Source organism: Balaenoptera musculus, chromosome 1 (assembly GCF_009873245.2).
Source record: "Balaenoptera musculus isolate JJ_BM4_2016_0621 chromosome 1, mBalMus1.pri.v3, whole genome shotgun sequence".
In the NCBI taxonomy this organism is placed as follows: Eukaryota; Metazoa; Chordata; class Mammalia; order Artiodactyla; family Balaenopteridae; genus Balaenoptera; species Balaenoptera musculus.
The window spans coordinates 160566437-160584341 of NC_045785.1; the positions used below are offsets into that span (position 1 = coordinate 160566437).

General features: G+C 34.7%; 1 protein-coding gene across 13 annotated transcripts in view; it reads left to right on the forward strand.

Annotated features, from left to right (window-relative positions):
- Window positions 1-17905, forward strand: part of CDC42BPA (CDC42 binding protein kinase alpha) — a 320248-nt gene that overhangs the window by 233300 nt on the left and 69043 nt on the right. For all 13 annotated transcript variants that reach the window (XM_036865565.1, XM_036865615.1, XM_036865588.1 and 10 more), the window contains one exon: window positions 9192-9316. In XM_036865565.1, the coding sequence (XP_036721460.1) occupies window positions 9192-9316 (125 nt within the window). The remainder of the gene's footprint in view (window positions 1-9191; window positions 9317-17905) is intronic.

The window sequence follows — 17905 nt, forward strand, 5'->3', positions numbered from 1 at the left end:
TTCCATTGTGTTCTATATTTCTTTTTATTTCTGTCACTATTTTCCCAATGATTATTCAGTTTTCTAAGCATTTAAAAATGACTTTGCTTGTTTGGTTGCAAACTACTTGAGAAAGAACTCTGTTAGTTTATTTTGTAATTACAAAGCGGATGCACACAAACATTGTGGAAAGTGGCCAAATAGTAAGTAGTATAAATTATTTTTTAAACTATGAATACTGTATGAACATTATTGTATAACCCTTAGTTATTTCCACTAAAATAAAACTAACAGTATTTAAACTTTATCCAAATAGGTCACATAATTGTTATTTAATGGGCTTAAACAATATGACTACAAAATTAAACATCATTTCTGTCTACCAGACAGAATTTTAAGATTCTGTTAAGAGTTACCTTGAGGTAAGAAATATAATTAAACTCTAGAAGGCCACTTCATGTAGAGTTTATAAGCAAATTACCTAGTAAAAGATGGTATTATAGTTTAAGAAAAATTGAATTGTGATATAATCAAATCGAATGTAGATCAAATCTTGTATTCACCCCTTGGTTTCATTTCATTATTAACCATAAAGTTCTGGCAAGTTTACCAGAAATACATCTTTAGAAATAATTTTTAAACAATACTCTTTTGATTTTGATGAGATCTGAAGGATAAAAATAAAAACCTATCTCCTAATTTTATAAAAAATAGAATATTACCTTGTCTTGCTAAATTGAAAGATGTGGTAAAGGATGTGAACAGAACTTTGAGAGCAAATCATATGGTTGGCAAGTATTCAGTGACAAATGATAACAAGGAAATGTTTATTTCTGGAGAAATAGGGGAAGGTCTGGGTCTTCTTCCATTTGAACCTCTTCTCTATTTTTGCTCCTTTTATTCAGCTTTACTTCTCTGTCAGTCCACCTAACTGCACATCTTCACTGTTTCTTTCCATTTACTCATTTTTTGGTTTGGTTGAATTGGGTATTTTCCCCAAGAGGGATAACCAAAGAATACCTTTGCCATTGCTACAACAACTGTTCCGTTGGGAACCTGCTTGAAGAGAACCGAATTCCTTCTCAACAGAACTTCAGATATAGAAACCAAAGAGCAATTAGTATGTTAATTTTGAAACTTATATAACTAATAGATTCTCATAGTCAGATTTTTTAACTTCAAAAATAAAAATTAAAAAGGAAGTAGAAAAAAGTTTGTTGATATTTTCAGAAGTCTGTATTCAAAGTTTCTATTAAAGGTAACTTATTGCAAGTAAAATTAGCAATATATGCCAAGGAGTAGAAGTAAATGGTTTCCAGTAAGAAAATATTATCATTTGTGTCTTGTTTTTAAATAATTATTTTACATAAAAGCAAAATTACACAAAATATGGAAAATATTCAACATAAAAGTTACCTATGATTTCATCAACATGAAACAACTATTTTACTTTTATATGTTCCTTTTCAGGTTTGGTTGTATATGTATTATTACATAATTTCAGTCATATATACATTTTATTTTCTAATCTGCTGTTTCATTTAAAACATGAGCATTTTTCCATATTCCTATGTAGTCTTATAATTATCATAAGCCAGATATGTCAATTTACAAATAGTAAAACCTTCTCATTCCCAAACATGCAAAATGAAGTAATACTTAGGTAGAATTTACTTTGTGCAGGCCCTCTCCTGAGTTACTTTATATAAACCATATAATTCTCACAATAACTCTGTGAGGTATACCCTATTGTTCCTACCATTTTACAGATAAGGAAATTGAGGCAAAGGGAGATTAAGCTACTCTCGTAATCTCAAAACTAGGGAGTGGCAGGATGGGATTGGAACACAGGTAGTCTGGCTCCAGAGCCCTGTGCTTTTATTCAGTAAGAATGAAAAGATTAACTTTTCCTGACAAATACTAAACACATCTATTTAAGACTCCTTTTAACCACTGTAACATGACAGTGCAAAAATCTGTATTTCCTCCTCTTCTTGCAAATCTCCAGCTGAAACCCCAATCACAGATTAATTGGAAGTCAAAAGCAGTGGTGATCAGAAAAGGACGTGTTGTAGGAATTAGTGAAGACACTGCATCTGCAAAAAACATTCTCCAAAATAGCTTGTAGACTTCTGGCTATGCTAACATGAAGAGATTGATGAATCCGCTCAAGGAAAAAAAAGTTTCAAAGTGGACACAGTTGTTGAAAACAGTCATTTCAGAGCTCCCAGAGTTAACCAAAGGAAGACAACTACAAAACATTACTGAGATAAATTAAGGAATATCTAAACAAATGGAGAGATATACTGCATATTGTTAGGACTGCAGTTCTCGCCTAATAGATCTATCTATGGATTTGGGGAAATCACTATCAAAATTTTGGTAGGCTTTTTTGTTAGAATTGGCAAGCCTATCCTTAAATTTATATGGGAATACAGACAATCTACAATAGCAAAAATATTTGGCGGGGGTGGGGAGGCAAGGGGTACAAAAGTTGGAGGATTTACACTACAGAATTTTGAAACTTAACTGTAAATCTTTAGTAATCAAAAGATGGTAACATTGGCATAATGGAACAGAGTAGAGAGTCCAAAAATAAGACATCATATTTATGGTTGATTGATTTTCAGCAAAAGTGCCAAGGCAATTCAGTGGGAAAAAGACAATCTTTTCAACAAATGGTGCTGGAATAATTGGATATCTATGTGTAAAAAATTAACTTAGATCCTTACCTCATAGCATATACAATCAATTCAAAGTGGATCATAAACTGAAATATAAGAGGTAAGCATAGGAGAAAATCTTTGTGATTTGGGGTTAGTCAAAGATTTTGTAGATATGACACAGAGCACAACCCTTGATAGAAAAATAATTATAAATTGGACCTCGTCAAAATTTAAAGACAACATTAAGAAAATGAAAAGACATACATAGATGAAAAGATTTTCAAGTAATTTATCTGATAAAAGACTTATATTTGCAATATATAAAGAACTCTTAAAACTCAGTAATAAGAAATAATACAAACAACCCAATGGGAAAAAAATGGGGGAAAAATTGAAAAGACATTTCATGAAAGAAGATATATGAATAACAAATAAGCACGTGAAAAGATGTTCACTATCATTAGTCATTAGGAACAATGCAAGTTAAACCATAGTAACATACTGTTGTGCAGGCTCAAGAGTTAATTAATCAATCAGTGACCATACCAGCTGTTGGCAAGGATATGGAGGAACTGAAACTCCTACTGCTTGTAGAAGTGCAAGATGGTATAACTACTTCAGAAAACAGTTTTGAAATTTCTCAAAAAGTTAAGCAAACACTTACCCTATAACTTGGAAATTCAGAAGAATGAAAAACGTAGTCCCTTTAGAAACTTGTATATGAATGTTCATAGCATCATTATTCATAATAGCAAATAACTGGAAACAATACAAATGTTCATCAAGTAGTGAACAGATAAATAAAGTGTACTAATATCCATGTAATAGAATACTACCCTGCTATAAAAAGGAGTTAGTTCCTGATATGTGCAACACTGTGGTTGAACCTCAATAATACGATAAGTGAAAAAAGCCTGATACAAAAAACTATATATTGTATGATTTCACTGATATTACGTTTCTAGAAAAGGCAAAACTATAGACACAGAAAATAGATCAGTGATGCCTAGAACTCATGGTGGAAGCCAGGATTGACTGCAAACCAGCTTGAGGGAAATTTCTCAGGTATTGGAAGTGTTCCCAAACCAGATAGTGGTGATTATTGCACAAATGTTTAAATTTACTAAAAATCATCAAACCATAAGTGTTATAATGAGTGAATTTTATAGTATGTAAATTATACCTTAATAAACCTATAAAAAGAAAATAGCTGGTAAAATACATTTTTAGAGGTAAATAGCACACCCTGGAGTACAAAACGTAAATTCCTTGTTCTCAATAGGCAGATAGCGATGTGCATTGGTAGTGACAGGTTCTCTGACCCTTTTTCTTTCTAAGAAGACCATGAGGTTGAGGATAGGATTAAATGGGGAATGCATAAAGTAATTTGTCTTTTGGCAGAGGGGAAGAAATGAAACTTTGCATTGTGACTTTTGCAAAAACTGCCTATCTCCCATGGAAGTACAGGTTAAAAACACACACCAGAAAAACCCTGGGTCATTAGGAGAATTCCAGATGAACTTAGATTAGGGAGTTGGCAAAACTTGTACATTTCTTCTAGTTTGTCCAATTTATTGGCAGAGAAAATTACAGGCCAATATCTTTGATAAATATAGATGCAAAAATCCTCAACAAAATATTAGGAAACCGAATCCAACAACCATAAAAAGGATCATACACCATGATCAAGCTGGATTCATCCCAGGGTTACATGGATGGTTCAACATATGCAAATCAGTCTGTGTGATAAACCACATCAACATAAGAAAAGACAAAAACTACATGATCATCTCAATAGATGCAGAAAAAGCATTTGATAAAACTCAACATCCATTCATGATAAAAACTCTTTCCAAAGTGGGTATAGAGGGAACATATCTCAGCATATAAAAGCTATTTATGGCAAACCCATAGCCAACATAATACTCAAAGGTGAAAAGCTGAAAGCCTTTCTGCTAAAATCTGGAACAAGACAAGGATGCCCACTCTTACCACTTCTGTTCAACATAGTATTAGAAATCCTAGCCACAGCAGTCAGACAAGAAAAAGAAATAAAAGGTATCCAAATTGGAAGGGAAGAGGTAAAGTTGTCATTGTATGCAGGTGACATGATACCATATATAAGAAACCCTAAAGACTCCACACAGAAACTACTAGAACTGGTAAACAAATTCAGCAAGGTAGCAGGATACAAGATTAACATACAGAAATCAGTTACATTTCTTTACACTAACAATGAAATCTCAGAAAGGGAAAGTGAAAAGACAATCCCTTTTAAAATCGCATCAATAAAAAATCAAACAAACACACTTAGGAATAAACCTGACCAAGGAGGTGAGAGACTTATATGCCAAGAACTATAAAACATTGATAAAGGAAATTGAAAATGATTCAAAGAAATGGAAAGATATCCCATGCTCTTGGATTGGAAGAATTAATATTGTTAAAATGGCCATACTACCCAAAACAGTCTACAGATTTAATGTGATCTCTGTCAAATTACCCATGTCATTTTTTACAGAACTAGAACAAATATTCCTAAAATTTATATGGAACCACAACAAAAAACAAAAAACAGAATTGCCAAAGCAATCCTGAGGAAAAAGAACAAAGCTGGAGACATAATCCTCTCAGACTTCAGACAATACTACAAAGTACAGTAATCAAAACAGCTTGGTATTGGCTGACAAAAACAGACATATGGATCAGTGGAACACAATAGAGAGCCCAGAGATAAACCCACACACCTATGGTCAATTAATCTTCGACAAGGGAGGCAAGAATATACAATGGAGAAAAGACAGTCTCTTCAGCAAGTAGTGTTGGGAGAGCTGGACAGCTGCATATAAAACAATGAAGTTAAAACACTCCCTCACACCATACACAAAAATAAACTCAGAATGGCTTGAAGACTTAAATATTAAGACATGATACCATAAATCTCCTAGAAGAGAACATAGGCAAAACATTCTCTGAGGTAAATCATAGCAATAGTTTCTTATGTCAGACCCAGGAAGAGCCACTGTTTCAGTAAGAGACCAAGGACAGAATCCAATGTCCCAGCTTGAAAGCAAGTCAGGCAGGAGGAGTTCCCTCTTACTAAGGTCAGCCTTTTCTTCTATTCAGGCGTTCAACTGATTGAATGGGAACCATCCACATTAGGAAGGTAATCTGCTTTATTTAGTCAATCAATTCAAATGTTAATCTCACCCAGAGACACCTTCAAAGACACAACCAGAATGTTTGACCAAATGTCTAGGCACCCTGTGACCCCATCAAGTTGACTCATAAATTTAACCGTCACATGGCCCCTCATCTTCACAAACCTATAAATAATTCTTGTAGGAAAAATTCGTCTCCTTCAAGCTGAGTAATCAAAAAGAAAACTAACACAATATCTCTACAAATATATCAGAAAGGAAGAAAGGAATAGTAATAACTAATAGCAGATTGAGACCATTTATCAGAAAAATGTAGCCATGAAATAAAAATTGTATGCAAATATTTTATCATGAACTTTTAAAAACTAAATAAACAAGAATTTTTGCTTCTGTGACAGATTAGGTTACATCATACCTACCACCTCACCAAGAGGAGCTATAAAGCTGGACTTAAAAAAAATGTTTTTAATACTGTAGCAATACTGCCTGGAAGTATTCATCTGCAGGAAGGCACTGGAGAGATAAGAAGGCAGCCGAGACTTTACTGACCCAGATCCTTTAGAAAGGAGTAGTACAGAGAGATGAGCCCAGCATTCAGTGCCAGTTTTCCTCTTGAGGCATTTGCTGATATGAAAGCTGTAGCAGAGAATCCAGGAAGTTGAGGGCAATATTCCACAGTATCACAAGTTTAGAGAGAAAAACTGAATATCAATGCCCACCAAGGTGCAGGATCCTTGGTAATCAATTCAAGCTTTCAATTGAACTCATCGAAAAGGCTACATTTTAGAAATAAGGGTGAACCAGAGAGAGATGAGCCTTCTCAGTGACTGAAACCCAGCCTCTAAGTAATTGAATCCCTGATCTGTCTAATTGCCTACCAGAAGTAAAAGTAAACAGTCTCTGGAGGAAGATATTATATAGAGCCTCAAATTATCTCTAAAATTTTCATACACTATATGTGGCATGCAGTAAGAAATTACAGTGCATACCAAGAGATACAACCAAAGAAAACCAAGACATAAAAGTCTAACAGCAAAAACAAAGTAAGAAAATAATAAATGAGAAGAAAACCAGGCAGACAGTATAAACAGACCCACACAATTCTGAGTGTTGGAATTTTCTTAATTGAACTTTAAAATAACTGTATGATATATTCAAGAAAATAAACATGATGAAGAATTTCAGCAGACAACTGGAATCTATACAAAACAGTCAAAGAAATCTTTAGAAGTGAAAAATAAAATAAATGAAAAATCCAACAGAAAATTTTAACAGTAGATTGGAAAGAACCAAAGAAAGGAAGGGGTAAATAAAAAACTTTCCATACTGAAGTCTGGATATAGATCTAAAAGGACAGAAATACAGGGACTTCCCTGGTGGTCCAGTGGTAGAGAATCTGCCTTACAATGCAGGGGATGCTGGTTCGATCCCTGATCAGGGAACTAAGATCCCATGTGCCGTGGGGCAACTAAGCCTGCATGCCACAACTACTGAGCTTGCATACCTCAACTAGAGCCCATGTGCCGCAAACTACAGAGCCCATGTGCTCTGGAACCCACGCACCACAACTACACAGCCCATGTGCCCTGGAGCCTGCGTGCCACAACTAGAGAAGACAAAACCCTCACGCCACGACTAGAGAGCCTGTGCACCACAACAGAGATCCCGCGTACCGCGACTAAGACCAGACACAACCAAAAATAAATTAAATAAATAAATAAATAATAAATTTTAAAAGATATATTAAGAAAAAAGGACAGAAGTACATAAAAAGAGGATGTGAGACATAGGGGACATGATGAAAAGATCTGACATACAAATGTTTGCTTTCCCAGAAGGAGAGGAGAAAGACTGTGGTAGAAGCAGTATTTGCAGAGTTAATGGCCCATAATTTTCCAAAACCTATGAGAAATATTTAGCCACAAATTGAAGATGTGCCACAAACCCTAAAGGTGATAAATAGAAATTCAATCCCTTAGGCACATTATAGAAAAATTGCTAAAAACCAACAACAAAAGAAAATCCTAGAAGCAGCCAGAGGAGAAAGACACATTGTATTCAAAGGAGCAAAAGCTAAACTTAAAGCTGTCTTTCCAACAGAAAAAATGGAACCCAGAATAAAAAGGAATGACATCTTTTAAAGTGCTGAAGGAAAATAACTGCCAATCTAAAAAATTATATACAGCAAAAAGTGTCTTTCAAAAATGAAGGCAAAAATTCAGACTGTAGAGAACTCTGCAGGACAAACAACATACTTTCTTCAACAAATAAATTACAAGAAAAATTAAAGTGTTGGAGGGGAACTGCTATGTACTAGATGTTTGTGTCCCTCCAAAGTTCAGATGTTGACACCTAGTACTATTTGGAGGTATAGCCTTTGGGAGATGATTAGGTCATGAAGGTAGAGCCTTCATGAATAGGATTAGTGCTCTTATAAAAGAGACCCCACAGAGCTCCCTCCTCCCACGACCGTCTATAAACCAGGAAGTGGGCCCTTGCCAGACACTGAATCTGCTGGCGCCTTGATCTTGGACTTCCCAGCGTCCAGAACTGTCAGAAATAAATGTTTCTTGTTTAAGCCACTCAGACTGTGATATTCCACTACAGCAGCCCAAATGGAGTAATCTGGAGCCTATAAGTAAAAAAGACTTAACAGATAGAGCAACCATTAAGTTACGTTTATTTGTTGGTATGATTCAATTTAACAGACTGTTAAGTCTTTTGATGTTTTGAGACAACTGGAAATTTGAACAATTACTAGCTATGTGATAAAGTAAGGAAACTTGTTAAATTTGTTTAAATATGATAATGATATTGTGGTTATATGTAAAAAGAGAGCCTTATTTTCTAGAGATATACACAGAAATATATATGGATAAAATTATATGATGTCTGGTATTTGCTGCAGAATAATACCGGAGGAAAGGGTAAGAAGACAGGAGTACAAATGAAATAAGATTGACATTGAGGTGATAATTGTTGAAGTTAGTGATGATGGGCTCATGGGAATTCACTTATACTCTTCTGTTCATTTTTGTATATGCTTGAAATTATAAGTTTTTTTAAAAAGAGGATGACAGAGAGATATTTTCAGACAAAAAAATGAGAGATGTTGTTACCAACAGAACTGGGGAGTTCTTCAGGCAAATGGAGAATGTTCACAGATGGAACCAATTCAACATGGGGAGTATGGGAAAAGCAAAGGCAGAAGGAGAATTCAGAGTACTTGATGTTTCCAAATTCAGTGACCAGAGGGTGCATAATAATAGGAAATCAGAAAGACAAGCATTTTTGAGTTATCAGATTTAACAAGAGGCATCTGAGCACCTTGAATTCCTGTTCCTAAAAGTCACACGTCTTTAAGTACCTTAAAACTGCCTTTCAGCTTACCACTTTGTATGAGAACTTAAGTACATGCAACCAGCAGTTAGAAGAAGAGGTAAAAGATCTAGCAGACAAGAAGGAATCAGTTGCACACTGGGAAGCTCAAATCACAGAAATAATTCAGTGGTGAGTACTCTCTTAAATCTGTTTTTGTGGGTAGTTTTTGGCCATATAGTCAAGTTGGTATGAATTCCAGGAGGAATATTTATTACTGGTCTGTGCTTCTATGTTGTCTGTTATTTTCCTCTTTTCTCTAACTCCATCAAATATTCCATATCAGCTTTTACACAGTTTCATTGGAAGCTGATATTTCTTTCTAAGAAAAGAAAATGTTATTGTCTCGTAAGATAGTTGGTCCTTAAAGAACTGAAGAAACTCATTCACTAGCTATGGATGTTCCTTTCTAAGATCAAAATTGCTGTATTTGTGATTACTTTAAGAAACAGAAAGCCTGGAGAATATTTTACAAGCTGAAGATGTGCTTTCACCTTTTTCGTAATTATAACAGACTAATTTACACACGGCATTTTTAAAACATTAAATGGTTACAGTTTAGTTTTATCAACTGTTCTTTAAGCCCCTAGGATTTAATTTGGGATAATTGCCTTAGTAACTTTCATATTAATTAACTCAAATGATTGTTCTGGTATTTGTAAAAATTTGTATATTTTTATAATACTTGAAGAAAGTAGAATCCAACAGGGACTTTATTTTCTAATGCAAATAGCCTAACTTTTTATATTTACTTTTTTAACTTTCTGACTCTTTTTTAGCACGTTATTGAGGTTTTATTTATATAAACAACTACTGGTTTCTTCAGATATCTATAGACCAATAATTTGGTGAGAATGTTAGTTTATCATGCTCTTATTTTTGTTCTCTAAGCATTTTTTCCTACTTATACCAGCTTAATACCCTCCTTCTTAAATGAAATCATAAGTGAATAAACACTGCCTTTTTAAGTAATCTTACCCAAATGACTCAAGTATTTTGATATTGACTTAACTATAGAGCTCTTATGTTAACTCAGCTTTAGCTTATGAATGTGACTGTTGAGTGCATATCTGAAGGAAAATGCCCAAATTGTGGAAATATGGTTGTGTTCCAAATAGTACAGTTAATGGTTCATTAATATTTAATTGAGATCCTTGTCATAAACTCTACATTTCCGAAGCAAAATCATTTTAATCTTTAGCCGTGCTTATAATATCAAACATTATGAGTTTTCATTTGTAACTCCATTATTATGTAATCAAATTTATAATAAGATGTTAAAGAAAATGACTTTACAGAAGACAAAACTGATTTGGCCAAAGCCTGAGATCCTAGACCACTGATCTTTTCAAGTGATTGCATGATGGGTTCAGATGGAATGGGAAGTGGTTCTAGTAAAGAAGCTTTAAATATGGACTATCTGGAAAGGCTTAGTAGAAAGGATGAAGATGAAAATTTTTGTGTGATACTACAAAGCACTCTTTTTACACATTTCACATTCAAGTGAAATATGCAGAAGAAAAATTAGGAATACAATGAATTCACTTTGCATTAAAGCTATTATTTAGAAATGGACTAATATATTAGATAATGAATTATTAAATACCTAATAGGCTAAAAGTAAAAGATATACTCACTGTTCTCAGAGTTCTCACCTATTTGAAAGTTATATCTCTGAGATATTCTGTGCAAGCTTATAAAGGTCAGAAGTCTCAGGCTATTCCTGGTTTTTTAATCTGGTATATTAAAAAATGAAGTAATGCCAAAACAAGGTTTTGGAAGCTTGTGATATGCAGTGTTTTAAATGTTTCCATTGGCCAAATTAACAGTTTTAAAATAAAACAAACACTGCTGTATATAAGACTTCATTTGAATGCATTTCTAATGGCCCTGTTACTCTGCTCCCTCTGCCTTTTCCTATGAAATACCTCTTTCATGTGAAAGAAAACCTTTTAGGTCAAGGAGACCTTGTTGCTCACACTGTATTGGAACAGGGACCTTTCTTCTCACCATTGACTCATCAGAAGACTTCACTCTTTCTCTTTGAAATGGTACTACAAAAAGAGGTTGAAGTAATAGGCTGGTCCATAAGATTCATTTTTTAGATGTATCTCCTCACATATAATGCATTCTTCTGGTATAATAGGAGATAGAAAACTCTGTAAAATAGAGTACTTTGCCTTCAAGTACTAGCTTATAGTGTAACATTTAAAAGTTTAAAAACTAATGTAATCAGAGCTGGATATAAGTAACAAGACTTAAATGTAAATTGTCTTATGTATTGTACAAATACTGATTTTTCTATATGAGTATAGAGGAGAATTACTTCAGACTGGGTGCTAGAGAAAGTTGGGGGTAATCAGTGGAACTATAATGCATTTTCTGAAAACACTGAGTTCAATAAAGGGTGCTACTATTCCTATAAAAGAATAGTAGGAAATAAGACCAATAAAGTTATTGCAGCACAATTAACATGAATACTGGGTAAGAATCAGAACTTCATTTATTTATAAGAAGAAGGAGAAGGCTTTTGTGCAAAGGGTTATGGAATTGACTGAGGTGATGCATTAGGAAGGTAACTCTTCATAGTGGTGTTCAGCATGAAATAGAAGGAAATTTGGGGGAAGCTGAACAAATGGAGAAGACATTATGGAAGAAGGATCTATAGGACTTAATTAATTATAAATGAAGGGCAAGAGATGAGGAGGAATTAGTATTTCTGAAACTCTGTGTTGGAGAGATGAAGAAAATGGTGATATCATTGAAGTAAGAAAAGTCAGGAGAAGGAACCAGCTTTGGGGAGGATGATATAATCAATTTTAGTTGTTCTTTTGTTTGTTGGTGAGTCTGAGATCATTCTGAGATATCTGAGTGGAGATTTCCAATATGCTTTAGAAAAGATGACTTAAAGGTTAGGATTAGAAATATAAATTTGAGAATTTAATTTCTAGTAAATAAGGCCATTGAAGTTGTTGGGTTTTATAATAGAAAGAAGGATAATGATGAGGGTGATAATAGTAGAAGACAGAGGAAACAGCTGTGTAAGACAATGAGGAAAATGTTTTAATAATCAGGAAAGGGTTTCAATAGTGAAACTTTTATTTTCCTTTGTTTAAATTCATTCACATTATTTGAAACACTCCTCATTCATTAATTTTCATTCCTGTGTAGTAATAGTTTACAGTGATTAAAAAATAGTATGTTGTAGGCATTAGGCTGAAAATTCACATGTTTTCTCATTTAGTTATCACAACAGTCCTATGAGGTAGGTATTATTATTATTCCCATCTTATAACTGAGATAACAGAGAGTTAGAGGGGGTAAATGACTTATCCAAAGACACACAACTGCTAAACAGTGAGCTAGGATTTGAACCTAGTTCTATATGACTGAAGAATCAAGTTCTTAATCACTCTACTGCATGTGTCCTGACTCCCAAACTTTTTTTTTAGTTTTCATTTTATGTTGGAGTATAGTTGATTAACAATGTTGTGTTAGTCTCAAGTGTACAGCAAAGTGATTCAGTTATACATATATATGTATCTATTCTTTTTCAAATTCTTTTCCCATTTAGGTTATTACAGAATATTTAGCAGAGTTCCCTGTGCTATACAGTAGGTCCTTGTTGGTTATCTATTTTAATTATAGCAGTGTCCCAAACTCCCAGTCTATCCCTCCCCCGACCCTTCTCCCGTGGTAACCATAAGTTCGCTAAGTCTGTGCTGACTCCTACACTTTTTAAGGACCATGTCTTATATGTCTTCATCAATCTTCCTAATATGCCTACATAATAATCAGTATTTAGTAAATATTTCTTGATTATTTTGACTTAGCCAAAGAAAAGATGAGAGACTTGCCTCTAAAACCGGTTTTTTTTTTTAAACGTCTTTATTGGAGTATAATTGCTTTACAATGGTGTGTTAGTTTCTGCTTTATAACAAAGTGAATCAGTTATACATTTACATATGTCCCCATATCTCTTCCCTCTTGCGTCTCCCTCCCTCCCACCCTCCCTATCCCACCCCTCTAGGTGGACAGAAAGCACCGAGCTGATCTCCCTGTGCTATGCGGCTGCTTCCCACTAGCTATCTATTTAACGTTTGGTAGTGGTATGTCCATGCCACTCTCTAACTTTGTCCCAGCTTACCCTTCCCCGTCCCCGTATCCTCAACTCCATTCTCTAGTAGGTCTGTGTCTTTATTCCCATCTTGCCCCTAGGTTCTTCATGACCATTTTTTTTTTTTTAGATTCCATATATATATGTGTTAGCATATGGTATTTGTTTTTCTCTGTCTGACTTACTTCACTCCATATGACAGACTCTAGGTCCATCCACCTCACTACAAATAACTCAGTTTCGTTTCTTTTTATGGCTGAGTAATATTCCATTGTATATATGTGCCACATCTTCTTTATCCATTCATCTGTTGATGGACACTTAGGTTGCTTCCATGTCCTGGCTATTGTAAATAGAGCTGCGATGAACATTTTGGTACATGGCTCTTTTTGAATTATGGTTTTCTCAGGGTATATGCCCAGTAGTGGGATTGCTGGGTCGTATGGTAGTTCTATTTTTAGTTTTATAAGGAACCTCCATACTGTTCTCCATAGTGGCTGTATCAATTTACATTCCCACCAACAGTGCAAGAGAGTTCCCTTTTCTCCGCACCCTCTCCAGCATTTATTGTTTGTAGATTTTTTGATGATGGCCATTCTGACCGGTGTGAGATGATATCGCATTGTAGTTTTGATTTGCATTTCTCTAATGATTAATGATGTTGAGCATTCTTTCATGTGTTTTTTGGCAATCTGTATATCTTCTTTGGAGAAATGTCTATTTAAGTCTTCTGCCCATTTTTGGATTGGGTGGTTTTTTTGATATTGAGCTGCATGAGCTGCTTGTAAATTTTGGAGATTAATCCTTTGTCAGTTGCTTCATTTGCAAATATTTTCTCCCATTCTGAGGGTTGTCTTTTTGTCTTGTTTATAGTTTCCTTTGCTGTGCAAAAGCTTTTAAGTTTCATTAGGTCCCATTTGTTTATTTTTGTTTTTATTTCCATTTCTCTAGGAGATGGGTCCAAAAGGATCTTGCTGTGATTTATGGCATAGAGTGTTCTGCCTATGTTTTCCTCTAAGAGTTTGATAGTGTCTGGCCTTACATTTAGGTCTTTAATCCATTTTGAGTGTATTTTTATGTATGCTGTTAGGGAGTGTTCTAATTTCATTCTATTACATGTAGCTGTCCAGTTTTCCCAGCACCACTTACTGAAGAGGCTGACTTTTCTCCACTGTATGTTCTTGCCTCCTTTATCAAAGATAAGGTGACCATATGTGTGTGGGTTTACCTCTGGGCTTTCTATCCTGTTCCATTGATCTATATTTCTCTTTTTGTGCCACTACCACACTGTCTTGATTACTGTAGCTTTGTAGTATAGTCTGGAGTCAGGGAGCCTGATTCCTCCAGCTCCGTTTTTCTTTCTCAAGATTGCTTTGGCTTTTTGGGGTCTTTTGTGTTTCCATACAAATTGTGAAATTTTTTGTTCTAGTTCTGTGAAAAATGCCAGTGGTAGTGTGATAGGGATTGCACTGAATCTGTAGATTGCTTTGGGTAGTATAGTCATTTTCATAATGTTGATTCTTCCAACCCAACAACATGGTATATCTCTCCATCTATTTGTATCATCTTTAATTTCTTTCATCAGTGTCCTATAATTTTCTGCATACAGGTCTTTTGTCTCCTTAGGTAAGTTTATTCCTAGGTATTTTATTCTTTTTGTTGCAATCGTAAATGGGAGTGTTTCCTTAATTTCTCTTTCAGATTTTTCATCATTAGTGTATAGGAATGCAACAGATTTCTGTGCATTAATTTTGTATCCTGCTACTTTACCAAATTCATTGATTAGCTCTAGTAGTTTTCTGGTAGCATCTTTAGGATTCTCAATGTATACTATCATGTCATCTGCAAACAGTGACAGCTTTACTTCTTTTCCGATTTGGATTCCTTTTATTTCTTTTTCTTCTCTGATTGCTGTGGCTAAAACTTCCAAAATTCTGTTGAATAATAGTGGTGAGAGTGGGCAACCTTGTCTTGTTCCTGATCTTAGAGGAAATGGTTTCAGTTTTTCACCATTGAGGATGATGTTGGCTGTGGGTTTGTCATATATGGCCTTTATTATGTTGAGGAAAGTTCCCTCTATGCCTACTTTCTGGAGGGTTTTTATCATAAATGTTTGTTGAATTTTGTCGAAAGCTTTCTCTGCATCTATTGAGATGATCATATTGTTTTTCTCCTTCAGTTTGTTAATATGGTGTAGCACATTGATTGATTTGCGTATATTGAAGAATCCTTGCATTCCTGGGATAAACCCCACTTGATCATGGTGTATGATCCTTTTAATGTGCTGTTGGATTCTGTTTGCTAGTATTTTGTTGAGGATTTTTGCATCTGTGTTCATCAGTGATATTGGCCTGTAGTTTTCTTTCTTTGTGACATCTTTGTCTGGTTTTGGTATCAGGGTGATGGTGGCCTCGTAGAATGAGTTTGGGAGTGTTCCTCCCTCTGCTATATTTTGGAAGAGTTTGAGAAGGATCAGTGTTAGCTCTTCCCTAAATGTTTGATAGAATTCGCCTGTGAAGCCATCTGGTCCTGGGCTTTTGTTCGTTGGAAGGTTTTTAATCACAGTTTCAATTTCAGTGCTTGTGATTAGTCTGTTTATATTTTCTATTTCTTCCTGGTTCAGTCTCTGAAGGTTGTGCATTTCTAAGAATGTGTCCATTTCTTCCAGGTTCTCCATTTTATTGACATATAGTCACTTGTAGTAATCTCTCATGATCCTTTGTATTTCTGCAGTGTCAGTTGTTACTTCTCCTTTTTCATTTTGAATTCTATTCATTTGAGTCTTCTCCCTTTTTTTCTTGATGAGTCTGGCTAATGGTTTATCAATTTTGTTTATCTTCTCAAAGAACCAGCTTGTAGTTTTACTGATCTTTGCTATCATTTCCTTCATTTCTTTTTCATTTATTTCAGATCTGATATTTATGATTTCTTTCCTTCTGCTAACTTTGGGGGTTTTTTTGTTCTTCTTTCTCTAATGCTTTAGGTGTAAGGTTAGGATGTTTGTTTGAGGTGTTTCTTGTTTCTTAAGATAGGATTGTATTTCTATAAACTTCCCTCTTAGAACTGCTTTTGCTGCATCCCATAGGTTTTGTGTCATCGTGATTTCATTGTCATTTGTTTTTAGGTATTTTTTGATTTCTTCAGTGATCTCTTGGTTATTAAGTAGTGTATTGTTTAGCCTCCATGTGTTTGTATTTTTTACAGATTTTTTCCTGTAATTGATATCTAGTCTCATAGCATTGTGGTTGGAAAAGATACTTGATATGATTTCAATTTTCTTAAATTTACCAAGGCTTGGTTTGTGACCCAAGATATGATCTATCCTGGAGAACGTTCCATGAGCACTTGTTGGTTTTGGATGGAATGTCCTATAAATATCAATTAAGTCCATCTTGTTTAGTGTATCATTTAAAGCTTGTGTTTCCTTATTTATTTTCATTTTGGATGATCTGTCCATTGGTGAAAGTGGGGTGTTAAAGTCCCCTACTATGATTGTGTTACTGTTGATTTCCCCTTTTATGGCTGTTAGTATTTGCATTATGTATTGAGGTGCTACTATGTTGGAATAGTCTTCATTTTAAAGTCTATTTTGTCTGATATGAGAATTGCTACTCCAACTTTCTTTTGATTTCCATTTGCATGGAATATCTTTTTCCATCCCTTCACTTTCAGTCTGTATGTGTCCCTAGGTCTGAAGTGGGTCTGTTGTATACAGCATATATATGGGTCTTGTTTTTGTATCCATTCAGCCAGTCTGTGTCTTTCGGTTGGAGCATTTAATCCATTTACATTTAAGGTAATTATCGATATGTATGTTCCTATTACCATTTTCTTAATTGTTTTGGGTTTGTTATCGTAGGTCTTTTCCTTCTCTTCTGTTTCCTGCCTAGAGAAGTTCCTTTAGCGTTTGCTGGAAAGCTGGTTTGGTGGTGCTGAATTCTCTTAGCTTTTGCTTGTCTGTAAAGCTTTTAATTTCTCTGTCAAATCTGAATGAGCTCCTTGCTGTGTAGAGTAATCTTGGTTGTAGGTTTTTCTCCTTCATCACTTTAAATATGTCCTGCCACTCCCTTCTGGCTTGCAGAGTTTCTGCTGAAAGATCAGCTGTTAACCTTATGGGGATTTCCTTGTGTGTTATTTGTTGTTTTTCCCTTGCTGCTTTTAATATTTTTTCTGTGTATTTAATTTTTGATAGTTTGATTAGTATGTGTCTTGGTGTGTTTCTCCTTGCATTTATCCTGTATGGGACTCTCTGTGCTTCCTCAACTTGATTAACTATTTCCTTTCCCATATTAGGGACGTTTTCAACTATAATCTCTTCAAATATTTTCTCAGTCCCTTTTTTTTTCTCTTCTTCTTCTGTGACCCCTATAATTCGAATGTTGGTGCGTTTAATGTTGTCCCAGAGGTCTCTGAGACTGTCCTCAATTCTTTTCATTCTTTTTTCTTTATTCTGCTCTGCAGTAGTTATTTCCACTATTTTATCTTCCAGGTCACTTACCGTTCTTCTGCCTCAGTTATTCTGCTATTGATCCCTTCTAGAGAATTTTTAATTTCATTTATTGTGTTGTTCATCACTGTTTTTTTGTTCTTTAGTTCTTCTACAT